Raw genomic sequence first — 27,406 nt, forward strand, 5'->3', positions numbered from 1 at the left:
GGTACGCGAAACCCTCCAAATACAGTATGGCGGTCGATCGATACAAAAGTCCCTTATTCTGTTCAAGTTGTTGTTTTTTTTTTCCCATCCACATTGCGGACTGCGTAGCCGAGTGCAACAGAGAGAAAGATTATTCTCTCGCACCTCGGGCTCAGAAAGACGTACGGTGGTGAAGAAATATTAAACTCCACAGTTGAGCTTCACTAAGAATCACTATTAGGATTGTTATACCAGACTCAGGCCAACAAGTCAATAAGCAGGGAACGGGCAGCCGGAATGCAGCACCGATACAATCTGTTAACTGCTGAGCACGGCGCATGCTATGCGCCCTCAACCCAAACACTCTGAGCTTTCATGCACACGCATTAACGGGGGCTTTATTTCATTAAGACTCCTTCTTGAATCAGGTTATCAACACATAGTCTACTGAAATTGGCTAAGGGGTTAATAAATGCAATGTCGCCCACAATAAGCTTATCGCCGTATCGTGGTGAATAGAAAGCGGAGAGGTCACTTAAACTGAGGTTCCATTTATCCCCTATATTTCTGGCTTAAAGAACATGTTACCAGGTCGTTTGAGTTAAGTCCCTCAGAGGATATTTGTACGAGTGCTTCTTCTGAAGAGGTCATCAAGATGAATTTGGTCTGTGTCAGACTTGGGTTGGTAATTAGAGCGTCTACAGCTGGGTAGCGCTATAAATATTGGTAAAACAGAATTCCTATAATTTCCACTAGAGGTTTGGTTACCTGTCCTACAACACAAGACTGGGTTATAATGGACAATCTTTACCCCCCAGTTCTTATAGACCACATCATAACTTCATGGCTGAGAAGCAGGGGGCAACAACTGCTCGAATCCAACAAAGCCTCAAGGTCTACCTGACCCGAGCACCAACATCACACAGAACTAAAGATATTAAAGAAGAACTTCACCCCAATCCTAATTCTAACACCGAAATATTTCTGATTTATCATGTTTCATTCTTTTTACTTAACTATAAAATAATACAATTAACATATCAGTCTGAATAGCTTTAAAATAGAAGATGTTAAACAATAAAATAAATAAAAATTGACATTTTATGTAATGTCTAAAAGTTTGTTTTTGAAAAATGTTTATATCTTTACTACATACCACCAAAAATAATATGTATTATTTTATAAACATGCCTATCTCAATCGGTCTAGAAGGTCTGTGTCTAGGGGTCTTCAGGGGTGGGCTGGCCCTCTGTGAACAATTTTGGACCGGCACAAGGAGGCAGGAACGCAGTTGGGTCACATAACGCTAGGTTACGTGACCTGGTGGTAAAAGTGAGGCTGCTTGCTCAGTGAGTGAATAGTCAGAGAAGAAGCTGCCGGTGAGTGGTGAGAGAGGGAGCAAGTGAGTCACTGAGAGGGTAAGGAATTAGGTATGACTGTATGTCTGTTATAAGGAGAATGTATGTAAAAGTGTGTGTTAGCATGGACGTGCAAGTGTTTGTGTGTTAGCATGGATGTGTATGTGTAAGTGTTTGTGTGTTAGCATGAACGTATATGTGTGTGTGCATGAATGTGTTTTTCCATGAGTGTGTATGAGTAATTGTATGTTAGTGTAAATAATAAGTATGTGTAAGCATGTGTATGTGTGTTAGGTTGAGTACATACGTTTGTGTAAGTGTGTATTCATACGTGTGCCATTCTGCATATGGGATACTTGGATTTACTTTGCCCCCCCCCAGGCCAGAAGGTGTGAGCCCTCACCTGAGGTCTCTACCAACTTTGCTGGAAGCTTTGTCCATGCACTGGGTTCTTTCTTACCGTGAGCGTCTGTGTCCCAGTAACGGACTGTGTGCTGACTTCAGTACCCTGCTGTTCGTGACTGCGTCCCGCCGTGTACAGGGTCAGTGCGTGCTCTGCTACCGTGGTCTGGCATGGATAGTCCGCTGTGGGGAGTGGGTGAGGGGTGCCATATTCTGCTGGAAGTCCATTTTGTGGTGGTGGAGGGTACTGTGTGGCAGGGTAGGGTTGTGCCATAGCTTCTGGAGGGGCGGAAGTTTCTTGGTTTCCCTGAAAAAGAAAAAAAAAAATCATAATAATAAATTGCAGAAAATGTGACAAATTGATGTGGCCTGGCTTGGCCCCAGGCAACTGGCTACACAGTATCAAGCCGATCGCCGAGTAAAATGGCCAGTTGCCGTCGCTGGACCGTGCTGATTGCTGTATACTGATGCATGGCCGTTACATAGAAACGTCCTGCTTGCATTTTGCAACCTCGCTCATTAATTGGGTTTCTTTCAATTGATTCAGTTCGTTAACCATGGAAGTTATTATCAGAGGGGGAAAAAAAAATCAAAGAGAAAATAAGGGATGTCAAATTCCACACACAGAATTTAATACATTAAGAAAAGACAGATGCGCCATTTTCCCCAAACTGCTCAAATTTAATCTGGCAACTGCATTTTTTTTCTTATGATACGACGGTAAAATTGCCGTTAATGTTGGCCCTTCTGGATAAAATCAGATGATTCTAGAGCTGCTCTATATTATAATCAAGAAGCCCGAGATGTGTCTATTAACAGTCAGCTGTTAATATCGGTGTAACATGCTGTACCTTGTATATTAAATTTGTTGAGATATCTACTGATAAATTAGATTTGTCACACACACACACACAAAAAAAAATCAATTGCGCATATAAAAAAACCTGTGGGTATAAATTAAATAAAGTTTAACCCCTTGAGTACTAGGGGGGTTTGCAAACCATTACTTTAAGGTGAAGCTTTACACTTAGAACACAAAACTCCCTATACATTGCCTTATTTATCATTATAAATTATTATTTCTAATTATTATTTTTTTTTTAGAGTTTAAAAAAAAATATATATTTTTTTTTTTACATCATATAGCATCGTTACGGAGACTTAAAAGCTACATACTGGACAAACAAACAAAATAATATACACAGTGGGGAAACAATATGTTTTAATCACAGATGATGTACTAGGGGGGGGGTTGTATCAAATAAGATACAAAAAATAAGCAAAAATATGTTTTTCTAATCCACTACTACTGTTTTTTTTATCTGCTTTCAAAGCAAAATGGCTTAACTATTAAAACAATTTATATTGCAACACTACGATGCACTCTTTTCTTTTTAGTTATTTAAACTATACAATAGTTATCTTGGCATCAAAAATACATTAAAAAAAGTATATATATATATATAAACATTTATTATCATTATTATCCACTGATTAATGCGTTTTCAGGGGGCCTTTCTACTAAGATGTTGCTACATAGAAAAAAGTTCATGGCTAAGTTACCTGTCTCCACTTCTTTTTATTAAAACCTGAACCACAAAAAAAAGAGCACTTGTGTAACACATCTAGATCGGAGCCGCAGAGCCGAGATTGCCGCATTATTTTTTTTTATTTCAGTGGGTCCCTTAAAGACTCTGCGCAGGTGTCAGACAAACATCTGCAGAGCAAAACGGGAAGCGGATCAGGTGATTTCATTCTTGCCGCCCTCCTGGGGGATGATAAATGGCTCACATGAATCAAAGAGATACCTTTAAAAGGCTTAATACAATTAGCTCTGGAGTAATGAAGCACTATACCTTTAATAAGCAGAGCTGGCAAAGCCGTAATGAAGACCTGCTTTTTTCATTAGCATTAGAGAGTCGCCAAGTAAACGGTTAATTAGGGTATCGGCAAAAAAAACGCTCGCTCTGCTTTTGGCAGCAGAATTTTTTTATTTTTTTTTTAAATAGGTGAGGGTATTTTTTTTTTCTCTTTATTGGCCAAATTCATCAAATCGCATGGGGCACATTTCTGTCGAATCCAGAGCCTGATGGAGTCAGTGGATACCTCAGTGGAGGTAGATCTGGTCTTTTGGATCAGCTGGTGTAGACATTATATTGAAGGTGGGTCCTTCTTCAGGACCACCAGCTGCTGGCACCAAACAAACAGCATCACCAACTCTCTCTGGTTACTGTGCCATGAGATTTTGGTTTTGAAGCCTGACAATGGACCGTGAAGTAGAGTCATTTAAGTACTAAAAATGAGGGATAAAAGGCAAAATATGCATTTTTTTAAATCACGATAACGTTGAGAGGTATCAACATATGTAAGAAACTCAAGAACTGGATACTTTGTCTCCAGGGGTTGACTATTCTCTGTGATGCATGTCTAGATTTTCAGAATCCTATGTTCTTGAGCTGGTTCTTTTGGCCAGATCTAGAGAAATACGGCCTTTCAGCTGTTCTAATGCTACAGTACTCAATCAGTCAAGCCTTAGAATGACCTATTGATATGCCATAACTGAGAACCCTGCCTAAAAACAGATCAGCGACGGATAAGAGTTAGGTTCCTGCAAGCCGGGTAGAATGGCCAGTGGTGGAACTTATGGAATTGTATATTCCATGCTTGAATTTAAAGCCTGGTTTAAAGACCATCTAGACTTTAGCCACCTGGTAAGCGACAACGAGTGAACAGCTGCATATAAGTGCGATGTGGGTTATTTAAGGGTTTATATCTTAAAGGGTCTCAGGGCCGGTCCTAAGGCACACAGAGAAGCGGTCCTCAAAACATCATGTACCTGTGTGTGTTTACCAGTCTACATTAATTTAAAACTGGTTTTGGTTGCTTTCACACATCAGATCCTTAGTGCACTCAATTGAATGTATATTGCTATATGCTCATCAAGGGAATTTACGGCAAGCGCGGAATTTGATACATGAAAAAAAATTTCCCCTTGGGTCATCAGTATCTTTGACATTTCCAATATACATACAATCAGTGCTGAGGTGGGAAAAAGCCAGTCCATTTAGCTAAAAGAACTTGCAGGACCAAAATACTGCCTGCTGCCAGACCCTTTGGGATTCAGAGCTGTCAATCCACCTTGAGAAAGTAAAATGATTAATGGAAAACCCGCACGGTAAGATACCATGTAATAAATAAATGATTCAGGTCTACGCTGGTAGCCCCGGTGATTAGTTTCATGCAAGCCTAGCAACTAAATGCCTGCAAGTTGCAGACATTTAAATAGCGAAGCAACGTAAAGAGGATTCAAATTGGATGTAAAATTAAAACAACTTTGTTTTAAGTGGAGTTATAGGAACAGATCAGACCTGAAAATGGAAACCACATTGTTCTACGATTCCTGGAATTGATTTGGTCTTTTCTATGATCCATATATTTATAAGTAACATCTATAAATCTCCCATTTCAGACAAAAATCATACCTCCGCCACTATCTCATCCTGCAGAATTTTGTTTCTATATAACCCCAAAGACATATTGGCAGAGCAGACGGAGGATATTAGGCTCCAAACCTGCACTATCGGCCATGTCCAATGCATCATTTGTTTAAAGGGTTAAATTATTTATCGGTGGGGGGGGGGGTTAAAATGCATGAGGATTCCAAATATGTGCCATCTGCAAGTCCAATTTTATGGAATATTTAATAATGGTGATGTGAAAGAAATTTATGTTGGCCAAAATGACAGTGATTTTGATCTAATCTGGCAATCGGATGAATTCTATGACCCGTGAGTGGTTATTGGGTTCAATATTTTTCACTGGAGAATTTAGAGATGGAGCTGTTTATATATTTACCACAATATACATGGCAATGCATCAGCATATATAAATAAAATACCAAAATAATAATAATAGTAAAAAAATAAATAAATATATATGCACAAATATAAAAAAAAAATAATATATATATATAGGAAAAAGGAAACACTATAGGAAATGGTAAAAAAGAGTTAAACGGTCGTGAAACCTGTAAATTACATATAATTCTCTTTAACCATCTGATGCAATATTTATTTGTAATTCTAAAAGACGCCCGTCTCAAAAGCAATCTTAATATATTTAATTTCATAATTTCATAATTTTAATTTAATCATTTTTTTTAGGAACATTAAAATTATTTGTTATAGATGTTTGTTAACAGAATTTGAATGATTCAAGTAACCAGAGTATGGAGAATTGGTACCCCTTGAATGCAAGTAGAAGGTACGATGCTTTGCCTTTTCTTAAAAAAAACCAAAACCTGATAAAATATTTAGAAATGCCTACACTTTTTTTTTTGATGGTTTAGCAGTTTTTAGAATTATTTAAATAAATTATTATTTAACGTCTGGAACTATTACAAAAAGGAAACTAGGATTAAAAAAAACCCCAACCAAATAAGCAGCCAATTAGAATTAAATAGCAAGATGCATTCTGGGATTTATTACAGGATCGGGTTTTAAAAAAAACATCAATAGTGTTTTTAAAACTATAGTATGTTTTTGGTTTTTTTTTTTACCATATAGCCAAAAATTGACACAAATTGATAAAAGTTTATCAAGAATCCAAATTCAGGCAGAAGAAATATTCACAAATTATTCAGACTTCTTAACAAGAATCTCAAGTCAGATTTCTTAGGTGATCGATACATTTTAAATGCGGAAAGTGTATTTAAGATTTAGTTTTTTGCATTTTTAAAAAAAATATATTCTACATTTTCTGGCACTTTAAATCCAATTAGTTTTTTTGTATTTAGAGGGGGAATTGTTTTCTACTAATTATTTCTTGCTTTGGTGCGTCAGCTTGGATGAAGAAAAAAAAAAAAGAACAATTAGCAGAAACAGCTAAAACGGTGTTATTTGACAGATAAGGGATTTACCGTAGTACGGCCAATACCTCGGATTGAGTCATAAAGCAGTACCGGTAATGTAATTAGTTAATGGCAGTGCTGGATTGCATGCTAGAATGTCTCTTTGTCTCTCTGTCAGTTCACGTCTGTTATCTGTATGGCACCCGTCAGGTATCTTGTCTTAGACCCTTGTGATGTCGGCATGAGATGCCGCTGTCCCCCTGCATTCCGTGGGTTCTCGTTAAACACCCGGCCGTGCGCGGCCCTCTGCAGGGTCCCCCGAGGTCTCTGCGGTTTCGATTCCGTCCCTTTGGAATTTTAAACCCTCCGTTCTGGCCACGAAAACCACATAATGGAATTGAGCAAACGAGGATACTCAAGTTCTGGAAGAATGATGTCATTTGCAGACGTCAGCTGTTCCTGGCCGAACAACGAAATGAAAATAGCTACATGGAATGTGTTTTACTTATTAACCCCTTAAGTGCATTGCATAGGAAGAAACACCCCCGTGTTCCGGTCTAAAATGTCTAGGCCGCCCCCCCCCATTGGTAAATACATTGTTAGTGGTATGTGCCCCTCTTTCGCCTCAAATTAAAACTCCCCAGTTGCCCCCAAAAAGATACTCATACAAATAAATGGGGGCCCTAATAAAATCATTTTCCCCGACGCCATCAAATTTCTTGCTTGGCGAACAAATTAATCCAGAATGAGATTACGAGCTAGTGGGAGATTAATATTAATTTCGCAAGAGCACAAAATAACAGAAAACTGAGAATGAATTCTACTGATGTAAAATTAGCATATTTAGTTTCATTCATTAACCCCTCTTCTTGTCTTAAAGGAACAGTAATGACATTTTTTTTACATATCAGTTTCTTTAATTGAAATAGAATAAAGTTGCTCAATCCACCTCCCAATGATCAACACAATGTTTGTTCTTTATGTGAAACACTCTGCAGTGTTGTTTGGCTCCATCCATTTGGCGTTGACAGCGTGCCATCCAGCTGACGTATGACTGGCACAGACAGGCGCTGGCAGGGCTCAAACTTTGTTCAGGATAGCTTCATGCCCACCCCTCGCATGTTTACATTCCTGCACTGTATTAGCCTTTAACACTTCTGATGGGAAGCTGTTCCGTTTATCTACCACGTTTCCCGTAAAAATAACGGCATCTCTAAAGAAAGCTTTACTGTCTCCTTCATTTGTACCCGGATTTCTTTCTGATTGACATTTTTGATCTATGCTTTCAAGCACTAATGTTACACGATTTCTTCCCCCAAGTCAGATTGATAAAAAACCTTCTACTTCATAAGTAATTTAAAAAAAAAAAGCAAGTGCCTCCATGCACCAGGGTGATACTTAGGACTCTCTCCTCCTGCATCTACACTCTGGTCTTTGTGTCAAAACCATCTTGTGGACAGATACACGAGACAATGAAATAGTCACTCATCCCTTAAATAATAACGGATGAGTAAAGAGAACCAAAATGTGAACCGGTGGAAAACAAAACCCCGAATCCAAGGTCTGAGACCCCCGTTGTCCGCAGCGGTACATATGCTGCAGAACACTGCCCCTAATGCCACCAATGCAGTGGTTTTTTTTGTCACCGCAGAATATTGCCTATCGGTGACAGTCAGCTGTATGACCGCTCATCACACGGGAACGGGGTTACTTATCATACATTAGTCCTGTACTGACACGGCCCGAGATGCATTGCCGATTGAGCTTGGATTCAATTAACAAAAACGAAAGAACCCCCGGTCAGAGCGGCCTCTAGGAACAAACTGCTTCAAAAAACTCTAGCTGCTGCAGATTAATAATCTCAGAAAGCTGGCTGAGCCTTATAGGGGTCATAGTTTGCAGTGGCAGAAGTTGCCGACTTCTGGTTGCTGGCCTAGCAAGGGAATGAAAGCGGTCAGTAAGCTCTGGGTTCCTTAAGGAGCCAAGGCAATGATGTCATGGTAATGGTTGCTTGACCAACCTTAGTAAAAAGTTATTGCTATCATGAATGTTACTTAATGCTCAGCTGAATCTGCGGTATGACTTCCAGAGCCGAATGCATTCGGTCGCTGTTCATGCCGTGTGGGCTTGTTGCAGGATATTCTGAATCTGAAGAACGAGGGTGAATTAGATGGTCTCTGGGTGTAGAAAACGCTCACATCTATTTATCTGTAGGATTAGGGCAATCACCATGGCGCCTACTATTGTCAATTTGTCTGCAACCATTCCAACTACCGAGTGAATACCCTCAGCGCACGCACAGCATCCGAATCAGACTTTTATATTTATACCACATTATTGTAATTAGAAAAATGGCGGATAAATATTTGATCCTAGTTCCTAGGCTTGTGTTGAGCCACAACGCAATATCCCATCAATTTTATCAATTTGTTTGCTACCATAGATGGCAACAAAGAAATCAATTGTAATAAAAACAGACACATGGTTATTACAAGATAGTATTTAACTTTTTTTTTTAAACAAAATATATTATATAAAATATACGCAGTTTAACTGTACTTTTTTTTTTTTTTTTTGTAGAATTTTTAAAAAGGAGAAAAGGTTTGTAAGAGGGGTGCAGTGCAATACAGTGGTATTTCTGATCAGTACCACGGACAGGGACCGAGCCATACGGTGTAAACAGCGCCAATTAAAGGGACCCTCCAGCCACCCGGCCCCTAGGGACTGGCCAGCATGCACTGAAATGGTTGCGATGCCTGTGATCCAAATACTTTTTTCGGCCGCTATATCTCTAACACATTAGATATTTGAAGTGGAACAATGTCAATGACTTCTCAGCATTTTAAGTGTTAAACTCTAAATAAATACATAACCTGTATTTTAATAAAAGATCCCATTCAAATAATGGCCAAAGGCTTGTTGACAGAACTTGGCTTTTTAACCCTTGCAGATGGTTTTCATTGTACCGCTGGCCTCGCTTATGTTATTCATGCCGGGAAAATTGCAATTCGCAGATTTATTTACTTAATTTAACCAACTGAAGTTAAAGGAACCATATGAAGCAGGTCAGCGTGGCTTTAAAATAAATTCAGGAGGCCGTCCGGCATTTCCCCCCCCCCAGCCTTCAAAAAGATATTTGCTAGTTAGTAGGACTTTACAATGTTTATTAAAAATATAAATTAAGAGACAAAATGATTACAGAAAAATCCCAGAAAGTGACTTTTCTTAAAATCATAAGTAGATAGATTGTACGTTCCTAGCAGTACCGGTATATCTTAATACAGTATGTTTAAATATTATTGTCAATATTAATATTGACTGCCCCTTATTGTAATAGAGCTACGAAATGTACTTGCTCTTTATAAGTTAGGAGGAGATGTTGTCTCAAAATTAGAGTATTACTCCGGACTTTAGGGCGGTATATATGAAGATTATAAGTGGCCGGATAGAATGCTTTGAATTAGAAATGTATCTTAATGTGTAGGGAGTACTATGGCGCAGCCTGGAAAAGTTATGCTGGAAGTTGGAGTGGTCGCCGGAGGTGGACTGAGGAGCCATGATGATGTTGAGAGAAGCCTGAAGTGGAGAGGAGAATGAGCAGCTGATTAGGAAAGTGAATGGAGATGTGGTGTGAAGAGGTGCACTAAGGTTAGAGTAGCGATGCGGGGGAGACCTTAGATAATATGTTGAGTGGATGCGTTGAGGCGTTAGGTGGGTGGCTGTGGGGGGTGGTCATTGGGAGGTGTTTGGAGAAGCAATGTGGAGAGGTCGAGGTGCAGTAGAACATGGGAGGGCATTTGATGCAAGCAGCAATAATTAAAGGATAGCATCCAAAGAATTTTAGGTTATTTTGATCAATTATTATTATTTATTGTTTTATATAGCGCCATCAAATTCCGTAGCGCTGTACAATGGGTGGACACGACAAGTAGTATGTAATGTATCAATTGCAAATCTTCAATTATCAGAACCAAAATAACATGACATGGTACCGTCTTTCCATTCCAACAGGTAGAAGAGTATCCCTTATGCTCTCTGGCATTGGAAGGGTTACACATAAAAGAGTTTTGTGGGTTCAGGGGGACATGAGACAGGAATAAGATGATGTAAACTGGAAGTAGTGATTTAGAAAAAGGTTTTGGAGATGTTTTCTCTTCATAAACAGGTGGAGTGGTGATTCGGGGAGCAGTTTCCAAACAGAGATGAAGAGTTTCGACGCTGCGGATGGTGGTGGTGGTGGTGTGGGGGGGTGGATAATAGTTTGAGGAATGGGTTCTGAGGAGAGCATTGGGGAATTGTTTCGGAGGAGAGATTGGAAGATTGTTGATGTCTTAATGAGGTGAGTGGTCTCGGTGTAATGATTTTGGAGAGATGATTTGGAGAGAGGTTTCAGAATGGGAATATGAGTTTCTTTTTCCATTCTGCGGTGAAAGAACAGATAATAAACTTTATACATATTGAGAAAAATACAGTAACTCGGACGAATATATCTTCTCAGTGGAAATACAGCAAATGGTGCGAACGCAGGGTGAATATTAAAGACACTGCATATGGATACACAATGCAGCAGGACAAATTCTTCTAACACAACCTGCAAACCTCTGGCTTTGTTAAACTGGGGGGGGGGGGGGATCTTCACCCTCAGCCACCATCTGATCAGCCGAGGGTTATGGGAATTGTATAAGGAAGTAATGTTTAACACATTTAAGCTCGATCACGACATGCAGACAGTATACTCGCACCATTTGTATAGCAAGCATCGGAAAAACAGTTACCTTTGCGTAAAGCCATGGAAAGATTCTCCTATGGGAAGGGTCATGTTTGGACTGTCAATGCTACAAAGTCTCAAAAGCCTCTTTTATAAATTATATCCATGATTTTTAACATTCTAAACGCTTTCAAAATGAAAGACCTTCGACATCCAGCTTGTCCCACCCTGTTCCGAACAGTAGGAATGATTGGGACGTAGAAGGCCCTGTTGTGGCTAGGCCACTAGTGGTAGGGTCACAACAGGACCTTCTAAATCACAATAACTACCACTATTCGGAACGGGGTGGGACAAGATGAATGTCTAAGGTCTTTCATTTTGAAAGCTTTTTAAAAGAGGTCGGTAGAGGGACCAGCAATGGCTCTGATGCGGATTCCAAACATGTTGAGTCAAAGCGAAAAAAGAAAAAAAGTGGAGGCTTGAACAGCCGTCCAACACACACCAGAAAAATGATGTTATTCGCATAAGAGTGGTAGTCGGCTAATTTGGAGGACCATCGGGTATTGTAGAAGCCTCGGGTTCTAATACAGATTAAAGTATGATTGAAATAATTTGTGTTTGTGAGAGGGAGGTGTTGCAGCTTCAGCGATAAGTCAACCTCTGCAGCACGGAGAAGACTTGTAATTTATTGCACTGCAGCAAATCTATACATGTTACCAACTTGCCTATCACTGCGAGAAACAGTGGAACGTATACACTCCCTTATACACGCTCTGCAGCTATAAGTAGTATACGGACTGATAAAGCCTAATCCCTTGCAGTATTAACTTTAGATGGCATTCCTTGATGACTGCATCTCATTACGGTTTCTATACATTCTCTTTCTGTAAATGTGTTCTGGGCACGGGTGGATGGTGCGCACATTGCATCTTCTCTGATGGATGTCTTTTAGGTGGCTTTATTAGTTGGCCACTTTGTTTGATTTGCCCCTCATTCTGAATGTTGCCATCCCTTCGCTGTTGGGTCTACCTGCACATCATGTGTCCTTTCACCCTGATAATGTTTCCAGTGAAACGCATTGATGGCTCTTATGACATTGCCTGCATTCTGTGTGACTGGTATGAAGTCCTACCACAACTCCATTATCTGCTACATCCGGTGTTTCATGTTGCTCAACGTGGTATAAAAAACATGTATACCTGCATAACAGCTCCAGTCATTTCATGCACCAACTCACACGCTTTCGTGGACATGCAAATTAATCTATTTGCTTTCTCCATTCTCTCCTTTACCTTTTTTAAATTCAGGTCTATCCCTGGAATATTTTAAGGATCAATTACTCTGTTTTGGCGGTAGAAGGAAGTCACATCGTTCTTCCTTCCGTGTCTAATTCACGCAAACATTCTACATTGTTAGCAGCACATGTGCAGTTGTAGGAAATCCTTAAGGGTGTATTCACTAACCCTGGGGTTTGTGGAAGAATTTATAGTTTATGATATCACCGTGGGTTATGACCGGCCAACTCTGCCATTGTTTGCCGGTGGAGCTTACTATTGATTGACCTTTATAATATATAGCAATATCAGAGCTCTCCCTCAAACTCCAACATTAGTAAATCCAGGCTTGAGTATGAACACCCAAAACAGGAGCGGCCAACAGCAACATTAAAAATGGCCAAACAGGGCCAGTGTTGGTTTAGGGGTAGAGGTTTTTTAGAGGTAATGGGACTTTACCAAGACTTGCATGACCTATAAATATATATTTACACGTAAAAGGTATTTAGAATAATGTGTTTTATTTGCATAAGTGATTTATAAACCCATCTCCTGCTGTCTCTATACTCATTATCGGGGCTTTTATGGCCGTAGAACCCTGTGATACCCTCATACCCAGCAAACATTCCGAGCTCATAGGGACTTCAGGCGAGCAAAGTGGGGACTGGTCCTCCTCAATAGGGACACTTGGGAGGTATGCAACAGGAAAACCTGAGGTTGTCATGGAGATAGAAATCCCCATGATCCTTTGCAAGCATCCTAAAAGTAAGGGTATTTGTCCGTGGATTATTACAGCATCATGGGAGTTGTAGTTCTACAAAAGCTGGAGGTCTTAATCCAGAGTTCCAGTGGTATTTGGTAAATAATATAGCAGTTTATATACATAAGGCTTCACATTTCACTTAATGGAAAGACGCACAGAAAAGATCGATGGGAGATGTTTTACCGCAATCATACAGAAGAAGAAGGGGAAAAAAAAAACCTACAACGACTTCACAGCATGAACAGAAATAACTCCAGAGAGCGATGCAGTAATTTATGATGGCCACATCTTGATACAAACTACAATCATCTTCCTCACCTTGACGATTATAACATAAGTCGAATTTAAGGGGCCAATCTTTCCGATGAATCTGGCTCTTGTCCTGCTACCTTCCTCGGTCTTTCTAGATACAGTATTTACCCTTTCCGGCAGTTGTTGTGGTCCCTATTTAGTCAAATTCCTGCTTGATTGGTTTATCTACCCAATGTTAAATCAATAGTGTAAATCGGAACATAATGTATTGCCGGGTAAAGAAGAACGTTCCCCTTTGCATTTTTTACCATGTGCTAATAATCAGAATAATTGTTTTGTTGACCCTGGGTTTAAAAGGAAGTTAAGTTTTGCCTGATCCATATCGTTGACTCTCGGTAAGATCATGGAAGATCGGGGAGGATTTAAATCATGCTTAAGGGAACTCTGCCACCAAAATGGTGTCGGCACCCAGAACAGGGAAAATAATCTATTACACTGCTGTAGCAGAACTACAAAATAATGTACAGAGTCTCATAAATCAGGAGAAAAAAAAAAGAATGTCAGTTTTTCTGACATCACAACATGGTACCATATACCAAATTAATTATTCCTCCTTGTACTAGTTCATTCGCTTAGGGTGCTTCACCATGATGTCATCAATTGGGAACAGTGCAAACAAATTCATCATCTATGCTCTCTTGATCATGCTCAATGTATAGATCATCCTATACGAGTTATATACACAGAATCCCTTAAACATATACAATGTTTCTGCTGCAGCCATCATCCATACACAATAAAGCTTCTACCTTTGCCAGCCACCGAAAAGGCAACAATTGTTACACCGAGCAGAGATGTAAACATCTCAATCGCTAATTCTGACGCGATACAATTTCTTTAATAAGATCACATATCTTCCTGGAGTAGCGCCGTGGGCGAGAAGAGGTTAATTTGTTTACCTACGGGGAATTGCAATTTGTCCAAGGGGACGCCGGGTCTTTTCCTACTTTCAGGGGGTCTCATAAATCAAGTAGAACCTTCCCTAAATACTTCCAATAGTTAAATGCTCAAGACTTATTACAATTCTCCCCAACAACACTCGATTCTGGTTTTTTTATTAACAGAAATTTATGGGTTTAAAATTAAAACGTTAAACTCCAATAAATTAAGAGAATTATAGCAGGCGCGAAATACCGTGCTTCATTAAAAATACCACCTTAAAAAAAACAAAACAGAAACACAAGAATAAACTCTTAAAGACTTATCTTTTTTTCGGTTTAAATAAAGGCCCCTTCAAAAAGGACAAACTAATCATGGAATATTCCAGCGCAACCAAGCATAGCATTTCTTATTAAACCAAAAAATCAGTTTATCGTAAAAAATGGGAAATTATATGTTTTCCCCTTAAAAATTGGAGTGAGGCTGGGATTACTCAGTATCTAAGGTTGCGGATTTAATTTAATTTGATTCTGGATCGGACGCTAATGGAGAAAGTGGTTGTTGTTTTTTTTTTTTTCTTTGTTACACCTTAACACAATCAAGAGTAAATATGCCTTTGCAATAACTTTTCCTTTCAGAATGCAATCGACCCGCTGACAACTCATTCACTTACATTATGAGCTGGTGAACAGAGCCAGCAAAGCACATTCAGCCTATCCACCTTAACTGCTTACTCAGCGAGAACAAAGCCCGAGACAATGTGGACCTTGGCAGGACGTACACAATGAACGCGTCTCCCCACTTTCAATGGACACCCATTAACATCAGCTGAACAAAAACATATATCTCGAAATATAGCTCTTGTTCAGTAAACAAGTTTTGGACCCCATTCAATTTAATCTGAAGGGATGTTATGATGTCATTTAAAAAGAAAAGTCAATTTTATTATTATTATTTATTTTTTTTAATGAATTTAAGGGGCCATTTTTTCAGTTTTACAATAAAATATAAATCTTGTTTGCTTTGATGATTTGACATAACTGGCATAGTAAAAAATTGTCTGAAAATAAAAGAAAACGTGAAGAAGACGTCTATCATGCGGATAAATTGCTTCACGAATATTACCTTTTCAGCAATATCTTAAGTGATTTAAGGACACCATTAATAAATACCAGACACGTCAAAATTGGAATGGATATTAAATCATTATTTAAATGTTCTGATTAGTTGGTGGAAGCACCACCAAAATGTATTTTTTTTCTTAAATATTATCGAATAAGTTCCCTGTGACTCTACATCGTCGTCTAGAAGGAACTCAAATACATCGACGGCTATGAACGAGATATCTCATAATCCGCTTCACTGAGCTGCAAAAAAAATCTGCAACTTAAATGATGTTTTGTGTAAATCATCAGGAGTAACACCCTTTGTGTGTGTATGAGAGAGAGAAAGAGCGTATCTACACGTCAACGTCCCAAACTGGACACCGCCACAGCAGGAGAGAGGGGTCAGGCTCTAAGTACTACTTTATATATGAAATTAGAATTGGGGTTGGCCATATTGCACCAATCAAAGGCTTGTACGGCACTGGTTATACGTTCCATTGGTTGGAAACAATTCTAACGCTTCTCAAGAACTTTAAAGTCATCTACATCTTCTGTTATGTTTCTTCTGTCACATGAAAACATGACAGTATATGAAAGTCCAATATAAACTCCTGAAAAGGGTTGTTTTCCTTTCATAGCGTTTTGGAAAATAATGAAACCCCAACACAATGGGAGAAAACCTGCGATCAAGACCGCCAAGGACTACACGACAGGGACTTTAGGTTCCTTTTTGAATCAGAAGAGCAATATTAAGAGATGAGGGTCAACAGGAAGCATCGGAATGAAGGGATTTATATGAAAAAGTAAGAGATTTTGAATGGCAGAATAGCAGGACTGAAAATGAGCCATGATAATTAAGGTGGAAGAGCTTGGTATCTAGCTATGTTTGGTTTGGAGAGGGGATCTAGGTGTTATTGGGAGCGGGTGGCAGTAGCTGAGGAGGGAATGCGAGTGAGGGGATTAGAATTTGATTGTGAAACATGTTCTAGAGATGTTTCATCTGTGACGCTGTGAAGACATTGTGAGAGATTGCATGTGAAGACTAAGAAGTAAGATGATCTTCTATTAATATGTATTTATGGCTGAGAGGCTACATTGGCGAGGTGCATTGTACAGATGTAGCCAGTACTTGATGGGCTCTCTGGATGGCAATGGAAATCCCCAATTGGAATCTTACATGATCATGGCCAGTCAACCACTCAATGGCCAAGATGAGCTGGTATTAGTGTTAATCCATCGTGGTCTCTGGTGCACCAGTGTCCCAAAGGCAGTGTTTTTAGTAAAGCGCTCCCGCCACCCTTATCTCACATATAGGTGAATAAATATCAAGGAGGGGAACATGAAGACGAACATGCGTACGGTGTGGCACACAGTCCGTTCTCATTAGACGCTGTAGTTTTGTCAAGGAATCTCTAATTCCTTTGGAAGTCATACTTATCCCAAGTATTAGTACATATGGATCTATGTGATATATGAGCTTAGTGTCATAGAGGTTTGCTACTATGTGAGAAAAAGGCATGGGATATTACAGTAATACCTCTGAGCTGACCCCCTAATGATGTCAATGAAATGGTTCTAATACTGGTCTTCATGAAAAACGGGACTTTTCAGGTGGGAAAGAACAAAGTCATCTGTCTTCAAGCAGGGATTTCAGCTGCGATTGATGCACCAACTGGGATGATCAGGTATTAATAAATACGAGCAGAATATGAACGCGTCAGCTCTAGACTATGTGACCCTGAGACTCTGCCCCATTCATCCCGAGACCCTAAGTTTGGTTTAAAACACCTGAGAGTTGTCAGGTATGTTTTACCCTTTAACACTAAAATTTCAGTATGAAATTACTGTGGTTCAGATATTCATACAGTTCGGCATTAAAGAGCATATTGACAAATAACGAAAAAGCTGAATGTATATGGCGATGTAATAAATGGAAATATAATAACTGACAACATACAACAGTAACTGCCGAAGATTAAAGAACCCATCTACTAAGCCTGCTGTCTCTCTCTCTCTCTATATATATATTTATATAACTCATGTGTGTTTCTGTTTATTAACAGTTTGATTGCCAGTGTTGATGGAAATAATCCATTGCCCCCCAGGCTGATTTTAAGACGTGAAATGTTGACTTGAGCATTTGCAGCAAAACGCATACAATGTGATTTATAGATATTTCAGGTAATAATTGACCCATAACATGTGCCACAAACACTTCCATACATCACGGGCAACTTCCTAAGTCCCCTCGGCGCTCCGGCACGGGAGGGGGAATTGTACCATGTGTTGTGGTTTCGGGTTTGGGAATTGCCAGTAGGAAATATCTCATTTATGCAACTTACACAAATATTAGTATTTTACCCAGAATGTTCGGGGCGCTGTGCAAACCCCCTCGGGTTAATAAAATTAGGTTATCGGAAATCTTTCCAGAGGGGGAATATTACTAAGTACCCGCTAGACCAGTATGTATTTTTGGATTCCGCCTGAGTTCTGCCTCTTCTGGATAAACCATGAGCCATTTCTAGACCAAATTCACAGATTCAGCAGGAACCAGTAAATTCAGCTACTGCAGTCTTCTGACAGCATTCATATATCATAAACTGTGCTTAGACATCGTCAACGTAATTATTGTTATGCTGCATGATAGCTTCCACGACAAGGTTTAATTAAAATATTAAGAGGAACGTGCAGATCTTTTCTTGTAGGATCTTGCAGAATCGAGAGGTTAATTCTGCCCTGCCCCCACGCAGTCTCTGCGTTCTCTCCCCATTGTCAGTATCTCTTTCTCTGTTATTTCTCCTGCTTCTACGGCTGTCTGTTTAACTGCACAGGTGTCAGAGGGGTTTGTAAGGCACTGAAGAACACTGAAAGGGTTAATGACCCTTTCCTCTATTCCTTTTTTTTCTTCTTGTCCCTGTATAAACCCTTTTTGGACTCTGCTTTACCCCATTAACCCATGCTTCCTTTGTCTCTCTTCATTCACAATATCTCTCCTCCTGGTAACCACTCCATGCCCTGTCTCTCCTCCTCTGTCCCCAAAGTCGCCCCCCCCCCCCATCGTGTCCCTGCTGCCCATTTTGCCTGTATCTTGAAAGTGCTTTTTCCGCACACTCTAATGAGCCTGAGCATGAAGGGAAATCAGTGATGTGGAAAGAATGACTGTAAAGGAAGAGTCTGATCTCCATCATTCCTCTGGTGGTCAGTGACCTGTGAATATTTCATTACTCATACGGGCATAGGCCCCCCTTTCACAGGAGCCGAGGCTTGCCCGGGTTCTCCTTAGTTCAGCCCAAATTATAGGCTTTCCTGAGCTCCTGAAAAATGCTTCCCAAACAGAGACGCGGAGCGTCTAGGGAAGCTGTAATGCGACAATGTGTTCAACTCTGTGGTCTGCTACTAGATGTGATTGTAAGCTCTATGGTCCAGTCTGCAGAAATTGGTCTTTGGCTAATATCCTGCCAACAAGGATCCTGTAACTATAACACTGCAAACACCAAGTAAGTAGACAAATGATGCCGACTTCCCTATTAAGGAGGGACAGACTCTCGTTGGAACCCAAATCCCTGTAGCCCCCTTTCCTAGGAGCTCAGAATGTTTGCCAGGTATGAGTGGATCACACGGTTCCACGCTGGTTTCTCCTGAATTTAAGAAATTATTATGGTTACCCTGTTTTATGGCCAAAATCTGTAAATTAAATGAGTAATATCGAACAGGGGGCATATGTACCTGTGATTTATATAGTCATGTCATTTATATATTATTGGGAGCGTGATATGTGCTAATGGATAAGGCAAAGCAGAGTATCAAAGAGGTTCGAGCTCCGTAGGGACGGCGGCTGACAGGTACGCGTGCATTCCGTGGTAACTGTTAATTTTCATGGTCAATCAGAACATGGGGGAATCATCTCATCCCCAGAGAGTTCATTAAAGCTTTGGCATTTCAGGATAGCAACCAAGTGAAGGAAAGCATCAAATCTTTAAGTCTCATTATAAGCATCGCCTCGATAGACCAATGAATACTAGACTTGGCAAAGTCCTAGTAATGGGTTTGACCCATCAGTTCTGTGCTTGGATCCCATCCTAAGTCCATAATGGCTGCAGAGATTTTACAGCATTGGCATTCACACTAGGATTTCTGGCATTTCATTGCACTCAGCGGCATACACTGCTAGTTACAATGTTCCTCAAACTGTCATCGCTCTATACCAGTGACTTATTAGTAGAAGGACATATTCCCCACCCTCAGTACAGGCAACGCAGACCTTCTGCGCTCTATTCCGGAGCTGCCCATTCATACCTGTGACAATTGGTGCACGCCGGGTACTTGTGCTGTGTCAGAGGCATGCCCTCCTACCCCTCAGCACCGCATCCCCACTCCTGACCCTGCTTGACACGCTCTCTCTGCTCCGAGCTTCCTTTTAATAAACCTCCCCAGGTGGACACGCAGCAATTAATTCCTGCCTGCTTGAGGCTACACGATATCCATCCACAACTACTCCTCACAGGCACAGCAAAGCAGAGAGTGGCTAATAAGGGGCAGAGGCCATGAGAGTTCTACAACGGGGAAATGTCGCGGGGTTTTGAGACCGAATGTGGCTTATACTGTCCAGGAGACTCAACAGGGACCATTTGCCGGAGCTTCTCACATTTTATTGCCATGGTTTCCACGGCTTATTAAATTACTTTAATAACAGTTGAGTGTCACTCAGGGGGAGATAACTCACAGGAAGCCGAAAAGGCCGTCCTGCTGCAGATACCGGGTGCCGGCTTTATATGATCTCTAAATCTCCTAGAACAGTGATGGATTATTCATTTGAGGTTCTGAGTGGCAATGGAAAAACCAGTGTGGTGGATGGACAGTGCGATCGGGGGTCTGAAACTACAAAGGCCATTTAAAGAGAATAGTAACACAATATCATATAACACAATATCATATCATGTAACACAATATCATATCATGTAACACAATATCAGAAAAGAGGCCTTAATGTTGGATCAAATGTAAAACCAAAACACCTGTGTTACTATCACTTTAATAATAATGTCCTATGCCTTCTGTGATGCAAAGTATTAATTTCCAAGACAGTAACCTTAAAAACTTGGTCTTCACGCTGATTTAGTCTGGTGCAGAAAAATAGCGGACTGCCACCAAGGTTGCGTTAATGCTTCAGAAGGCATTGGGCAAACTTTACAATAATGGGCTTTCTTTGACTAATCCCTCCTTGTTTTCCTTTTTATAGACCTGGGGTAATTTTCAAAAAGAAAAGGTACCTGGTCCCTGATTCGAGGCCTATCCTCAATGAATTTTGTTGCATGCCTAGGAAAACATGTGAATAGGTATCGTTGGCCTTCAACTGAAGCCCCTTCTAGGCCATCTTTAAAATGAAGTGGTGGGTCTACCAGACACAACCCTACTGAAAATCCGCTACTGTCCTCATAAAATATAGACATTCTCTGTACGGGTGTGAAAAACGAACGGGAGGTAGCCTGACGCGTGGCGCTATTCTGTGGTGGGGTGGGAGGAGGGGTGACATTTTATTAGGGGGCTCATGTTAAATGCTCACTTTGCCCAATGGGAAAAGTCGCCCCTAGCTGTGACACTGGACCCTCTTTACAAAGATGTGGAGCAATCGATACAGAAATCAGCGGAACGTTCTTGTTAATCACTCCGAATTTAGAACCCTCGACCGGCAACTGTGCGTAATAAATATGGCCCAAGGTTTTCCCATTATAAAAAAGCCACTAGATGATATATGAGCGATTTACAAGTAATTGATAGTAACAGAAAATTGAAAAGCATCTCCATAAAATAAGATATGCAGAGAATCCCCTTAAATGGGGCCAAACCTCTGGAAGTTATTAACGTGTCATTCCGTGTAGTATTTATATGGTTTTATTGGTGCTTACAGGAAACGGCTATGTTGGAGGGGTTTCCTGCACAGCTGATTTATAGATAATCATTAAAAGCAGTGGGTGTAATATTGACATTAATACCAGGATGAATAAGGGACATCATGCTGTTTAGGACCAGAGGTAATTTATTGCTATATTCAATATCTATTTGGGTCCGGAGTAACAGATCAACATTAATAAAGATAATTAAAAAAAATCAAATGTGATCTCCGCTTCATAAATCCCAAAAGAGGCCTGACATTTAAAATTATAGTGCACAGTATCGGAGATTTTAATATTTATTCAGCCAATAGTTTTTCCTTTGGGGCAAAATTAGAAACAATTTTTTTTTTTATGTCCAGCTTTAGGTCTCAAAAAAAAAAAAAAAAAAAAAAAGTTTCACAATTACATTTTTTATCTGTGTTTTTCTGCCGAATCTTTTGTGTGATTTTGTGTAACGCCATACGGAATCTTGTACTGGGAGATGGTCTGAATGTGTGTGAAAGAGTTGTTTTTTTGTTGTGCCATAAGCACCGGGTAAGAATGATGTGCGTATTATGTTCATGAGACACAAGAGGTGTCTCGGAGGTTCAATTTGTATGTTTAAAAAATGGGGAGCCTGCAGTAAATTATTAGATTCTGTTCTCCTTAGCACAGATCTTTTAGGAAGGCTCGGAGGTCAGCAGGAATAGGAGGAAACATCGAGATCTGCATGGGAAAGGAGGTAGCAGACAATTTTGTTTTCGGGGTGCAGTGGAGGCTCAGCAGGATTAGCCCGGGTGAACCAGTATGATATTTAGCACGGAACAAGCCAAATGCCTGCCTGAACTGGCTAGACAGCTGGACAGGAGAGAAGGGCAATGATTGGATACCAAGATGGCTAAACTACCTCCTCTCCAATGGATTTGGGCCCATGGCGGCTCATGTAGAGCTCATTATGCTGGGTCTGGACTGGCTCCGTGCCCCTAGCCACGTTGCCCAGCTCTATGCAGAAGTAAGAACCATAATCAAGGTTCGGCAGAGGCAAGGAGGCAGCTCGATGCTCTCGGCAGCGGAAGCAGGGCTGGCTCCAGGTGGCCCTCTTGCATGAGCTTGCTGCCCAACACAGAAGCCAGTGGTGGAGCCCCCTATCAGCTCTCTATGTAGCTGCCTTGTTTGCCTGCATACCAGGGCCGGCCCTGATCGGAAGTGGCATTAAACCGTGTGGGGAGATTATGTGAATCTCATAGATGGCTAGGTGGTCACAGATGCAAACAGTCTAGGAGAAAATACAATGTAGCAAAGTCAATACCACGTCAAGAAAGAGGTTTCCTATTTTTTTGGATGCAAGCAGCATCTTTTTTTTTCTTGCCTATGTCAACAGAACAAATCGTTAGTCGTACCGGACCTATAAGATTGCAAGACTGATCTCATCTTTTCTTGGAATCCTCATTGTTACGCAAGAAAAAAAAAACCAAAACAATTAAACATAACTTCATGGGGATCAGACACCGGGAAATGACCCCGTCACACAGCCATTAAATCACCAATTGCACCGTGCATTGTCACCCTGCCATAAAAAAGCAGAAGCCGCAGAAATTCTCAGTGACCCATAACTGGCAACCGAAGGCAGTAACTGCTTAATCCCCAGATAAATGGCTCCTGAATGTAGACCCCGAAGTAGGCATTATTATCTAATTAACGGAAGTGGAGCCCTGTGCAGCAGTGCCCCTGGGGTGCCGTAGGTTTGAGCAATGTATTGAGCTCAAAGCAGGATGACCGCGTGCCCCCTTAGAGCACGAGTATTCCACTTCTACCCCTTTGCATCAGAATTACCCCACTTTCCCCATTTCTTCTCTATATCGAACCACAACAACCAATTAAAAACAGCAATAATTCATCCGGTATGGCAGATCTGATAAGAGGTTTTGATGGATTGTCCCCTTTCTTCTAATAAATAAATAAAGAAAAGACTATTCTGCCTCTTATAAGGAGCCAAAGAATAATCAAGGACAATGAATAGCTTTTAAAATGACATAAAGGAACTACGGCTGCGAAGTGACACTAAATAAAAAAAACTCTACGTATCCAACATTAAGGGCATTTGACGTTAATCCTAGACGTCTCCACCTAGACCCCACTTATTTGTTCTGCGTTTTCCTCCTTGTGAGACATGCAAGTTCAGGGCCGAGCAGAAATATTCATATGAAATATTCATAGTGTAAATGGTGCATTTTCTGCATTCGGCAAAGTTCATGTATATTTCAGAAGATTACAAAACTGTAATGTACTGAAGGGCGGTGCGTGCGCATAACGGGGGGTGAAAAAAGATGCATCAAAGTCCAGCGGGACCCTCTCGCTCGCTGCGGGTCCATCCCAGGACACGCAGGGTTAATAGAATGCAGCCTTTATGACCAGGCGGTGAAATAAGTTAATAGTATATACATAACATATATTCATATAACATCTTGTGCAATTACAATATATATAAATATATTGCAGCGATGTTAAGTCTGGTTCATTTAAATGTTAGGTTCCCTGGCAAGGAAAGGGTCAAACTTAAAAAATCTGACCGATTAAATTACCAGTTTTTTCGCCAACAGGACCGGTTCTTATCTGTTCTCAGCAAGCCTTGAATTAATAGCTCCTAGTTCCTGTAGGGGACTCTATCTGTGGGGAAACCGGATTGGAAATAAATCTTTGGCGGCGGCTGGAAATGCCCCGGCTTTGGGTTTTAACCGGCTGGCGTCCCGGATGTTACCTGCGCGCAGGAACGTACTGATACACAGCGACTAAAATGAATAGATTTATTGGATACAAGCAGAGTGCGTTCTATACATAAAGCGCGGTGAGAATAGAGATGACGTTGAGGGGCCCAAAGCATCGATATTTATTATGGGCACTAGATATTTTTGTATTGCCCCATCTCCATGGGGTATATGGGGGGGGGGATTTCCTGGTGAGCCAGTCCAAGAATGACGACTTCTCTTATTTATGAGCATCGGACAGCTCCGTAGGGTCAAATTTGCTTTTACCCATTGTTATTCCTATTGTGTTTCCCTGTCATTATTATTGCTGTCGTTGTTGATGTCGTAACACAGTTGCTACTTTTTTTTCTATTGTTAATTTGGAATATTGTATTGTAACGTTATTGTAATTAGATGGGAGAATGTAACATGCTGGCACCACACAAAAAACAGTGGGGTGCACAAATGACACGTTTCAAGTGTAATAAAACGTTCTTTCTAATTAACGCGCGGCTTCGTGTATTATGAATGGAGATCAGTTATCTGTCGCTTCTATGCAGGTTTCATGTATAAATCATCATATGCATCTTTATGCAATACTATGTGCACGGGGGAAGTAATGGGGGTACGTTTTATCTGTGTTCATTCCGTGTGTATAGGGGCAGACGGTACATTGATACGTGTATCCGTGTTCATTCCGTGTGTGTATAGGGGAGACGGTACATTGATACGTGTATCCGTGTTCATTCCGTGTGTGTATAGGGGAGACGGTACATTGATACGTGTATCCGGGTTCATTCCGTGTGTATAGGGGAGACGGTACATTGATACGTGTATCCGGGTTCATTCCGTGTGTGTATAGGGGCAGATGGTACATTGATACGTGTATCCGGGTTCATTCCGTGTGTGTATAGGGGCAGACGGTACATTGATACGTGTATCCGGGTTCATTCCGTGTGTATAGGGGAGACGGTACATTGATACGTGTATCCGGGTTCATTCCGTGTGTATAGGGGAGACGGTACATTGATACGTGTATCCGGGTTGCAGACACAATACATTTGCGTGTTTATAGCGTGGTTCCGTCTATACAGGAGGCTGAGTAATTGGTGCAGCAAAGCCCTGGTTCTCGGAGACATTAAAGCCCCTCTGAAGGGCACATCTGGTAAAGTTCCGTACCTACAAATGTTATCGTCTCGCTGCACCGGAGCTCCTCGCTGTGTAGGCTTCCTACGTGTGAATGCGAGTGATTTTTGCGCGTATGTCTGCATGCGGGGTGAGCTCTCTGTGTACACAGCAGACCCCGTGCCTGTGAATGTGGGTTAGCGCTGCATGTACGGGGAGCGGGGTCCGCGTGAATCGGGGGCCGGTTCTGTGCACACGGCTTCGCGTGAATCTGGGTTAGTCGGATGACTGTACAGCCGTGTGTTTTGCTGGGAGTTTGGCCTCTGATAGCTCTTCCCCCGAAGCTGCACCAGGGCTGCAGAAACACTTAAGTGATAAGTGAACATGTCTGTCTGTGTCCCCTGGGGTCCTCTCGCTATCAGCGAACAAGCAGATAACGCTGTGTATTAGTGAAGGTCTGATACTCTGCAGGCTGCAGAATCCCGGGGAGGATGGCGAGGAGCCGCATTCCTTCACATATACTGCAAACTCCAGAGCCATTCCTCCACAGCCTGCCACATGCCCTCTGCACGCCCGGATCATGTAGGCTATTAGCCCAGGCACGCCGATTACGCCTCAGCTTTACTGGGTTTTCCTGCCCACCTGTTTTTCTGCAGTGTCTGGAACTGGTCTCCCACTAATATACCTCCCCTGTATCCAGTAAGCACTGATCTGCCCTCCACCTATCCACCAAATGCCCTAATAAGGCAATGTTATCCTTCATTACATCATCGACTATTGTAACAACAGTTGGGGTTATGTATAAATTATGATGCAAAGTAAAAAAGTGGTGCAGTCACTACGGCAACCGACAGCATACTCCTGCTGACTGAATCCTTTTTACCACTTCTTTAGAGTGTCAGCAGCAGTATTTAAAGGGGATTTCACTGGAATCTTAACCCTCTAAAGTGTCTTTTTTTTAGTAATTAGTAAAATTGTTATCACTGGCCGTATAGAGTTCTTATCTGGAATATTTTCAGATTACCGATATTGGTAAAACAGATTATGAGTGTAAGCTCCTAAAACCATATTCCCCAAGCTGATCATATATATATATATATATATATATATATATATATATACACACACACACACACATTAAAAATCAAACCTGAGAGAGTGGAAGATACATGGAACAGCCTCTCAGTAGATATAGTAGAGGATAATATAGTAAAGGAATTTAAACATCAGGAATAACAGGCACACTAGATGGTCTGAATGGGTCTGATCCGCCATCATATCGAATCGTTTCTATGACATCAGGCACGTGAGGTCACACGGTTCCCTTAGACCAGGGGTGTCCAACGTGCGGCCCTCCAGCTGCTGCAGGACTACATCTCCCATACTCCTCATCCAGCCCCTTAGCTGAAAGAGCATTATGGGAGATGTAGTCCTGCAGCAGCTGGAGGGCCGCACGTTGGATGCCCCTGCCTTAGACTCTTTACAGCCGCATGAATGGGTCATTTAGGGACTTAGAACAAATCTGTGTGTGCATGTGCAGCTTCGTAGTTTTGTTACACAGCCGTTTCGCGGATGACCACTGTATAATTAAAACCGTTAATTTTATTCCGAATATATTCTGCCGAGCTCCAGACCCACAGGGCAAATTTACATCATACAGCGACCCAAACATTCTCTCCGAGTTCCGGAACTTGCAATATTAATATATAAACTTTGCTGGCTATATTAGAATAACATCTCTAATGGAAATGAGGTGTTTGGTTATTTGGTTATTATGTAATGGAAGTACTGGGATATATTTTTAATGATTTCATTAATCTGTCTCGCTGCATGGCCCCCCCAACCCCTGATCCCAGCATCGCCCTTCCTCCAGCCCCACGGACAGCTCCTCTCTGATAGAATCTCGCTCGCGACTTACCGTTCTTTTACCCGAGACAAACGTATCTCCTGAGATTGAATACCATGGGCTGTAATGAAAATATTTAAGATAAAAAACTGCTATATATTTTACCCCGGCTATCGGAATCTAACCCT

The 27,406-nt window shown here is 41.0% G+C and overlaps 1 protein-coding gene across 2 annotated transcripts in view; it reads right to left on the reverse strand.

Moving 5' to 3' along the window:
* The window catches only part of LOC149277030 (RNA binding protein fox-1 homolog 3-like), a 52,945-nt gene that overhangs the window by 18,436 nt on the left and 7,103 nt on the right, over positions 1–27,406 (reverse strand). Inside the window, exon 2 of one of the 2 annotated variants that reach the window (XM_089503175.1) lies at positions 1,798–2,046. In XM_089503175.1, coding sequence (XP_089359301.1) covers positions 1,798–2,046 — 249 coding nt within the window. Of the gene's footprint in view, positions 1–1,797; positions 2,047–27,406 lie in introns of those variants that run through there. The other variant, XM_089503176.1, reaches the window with a different exon arrangement.

This window comes from Sceloporus occidentalis, unplaced genomic scaffold (genome assembly GCF_023333645.1).
Source record: "Sceloporus occidentalis isolate IW3139 unplaced genomic scaffold, rSceOcc1.0.p SCAF_221, whole genome shotgun sequence".
Classification (NCBI taxonomy): Eukaryota; Metazoa; Chordata; class Lepidosauria; order Squamata; family Phrynosomatidae; genus Sceloporus; species Sceloporus occidentalis.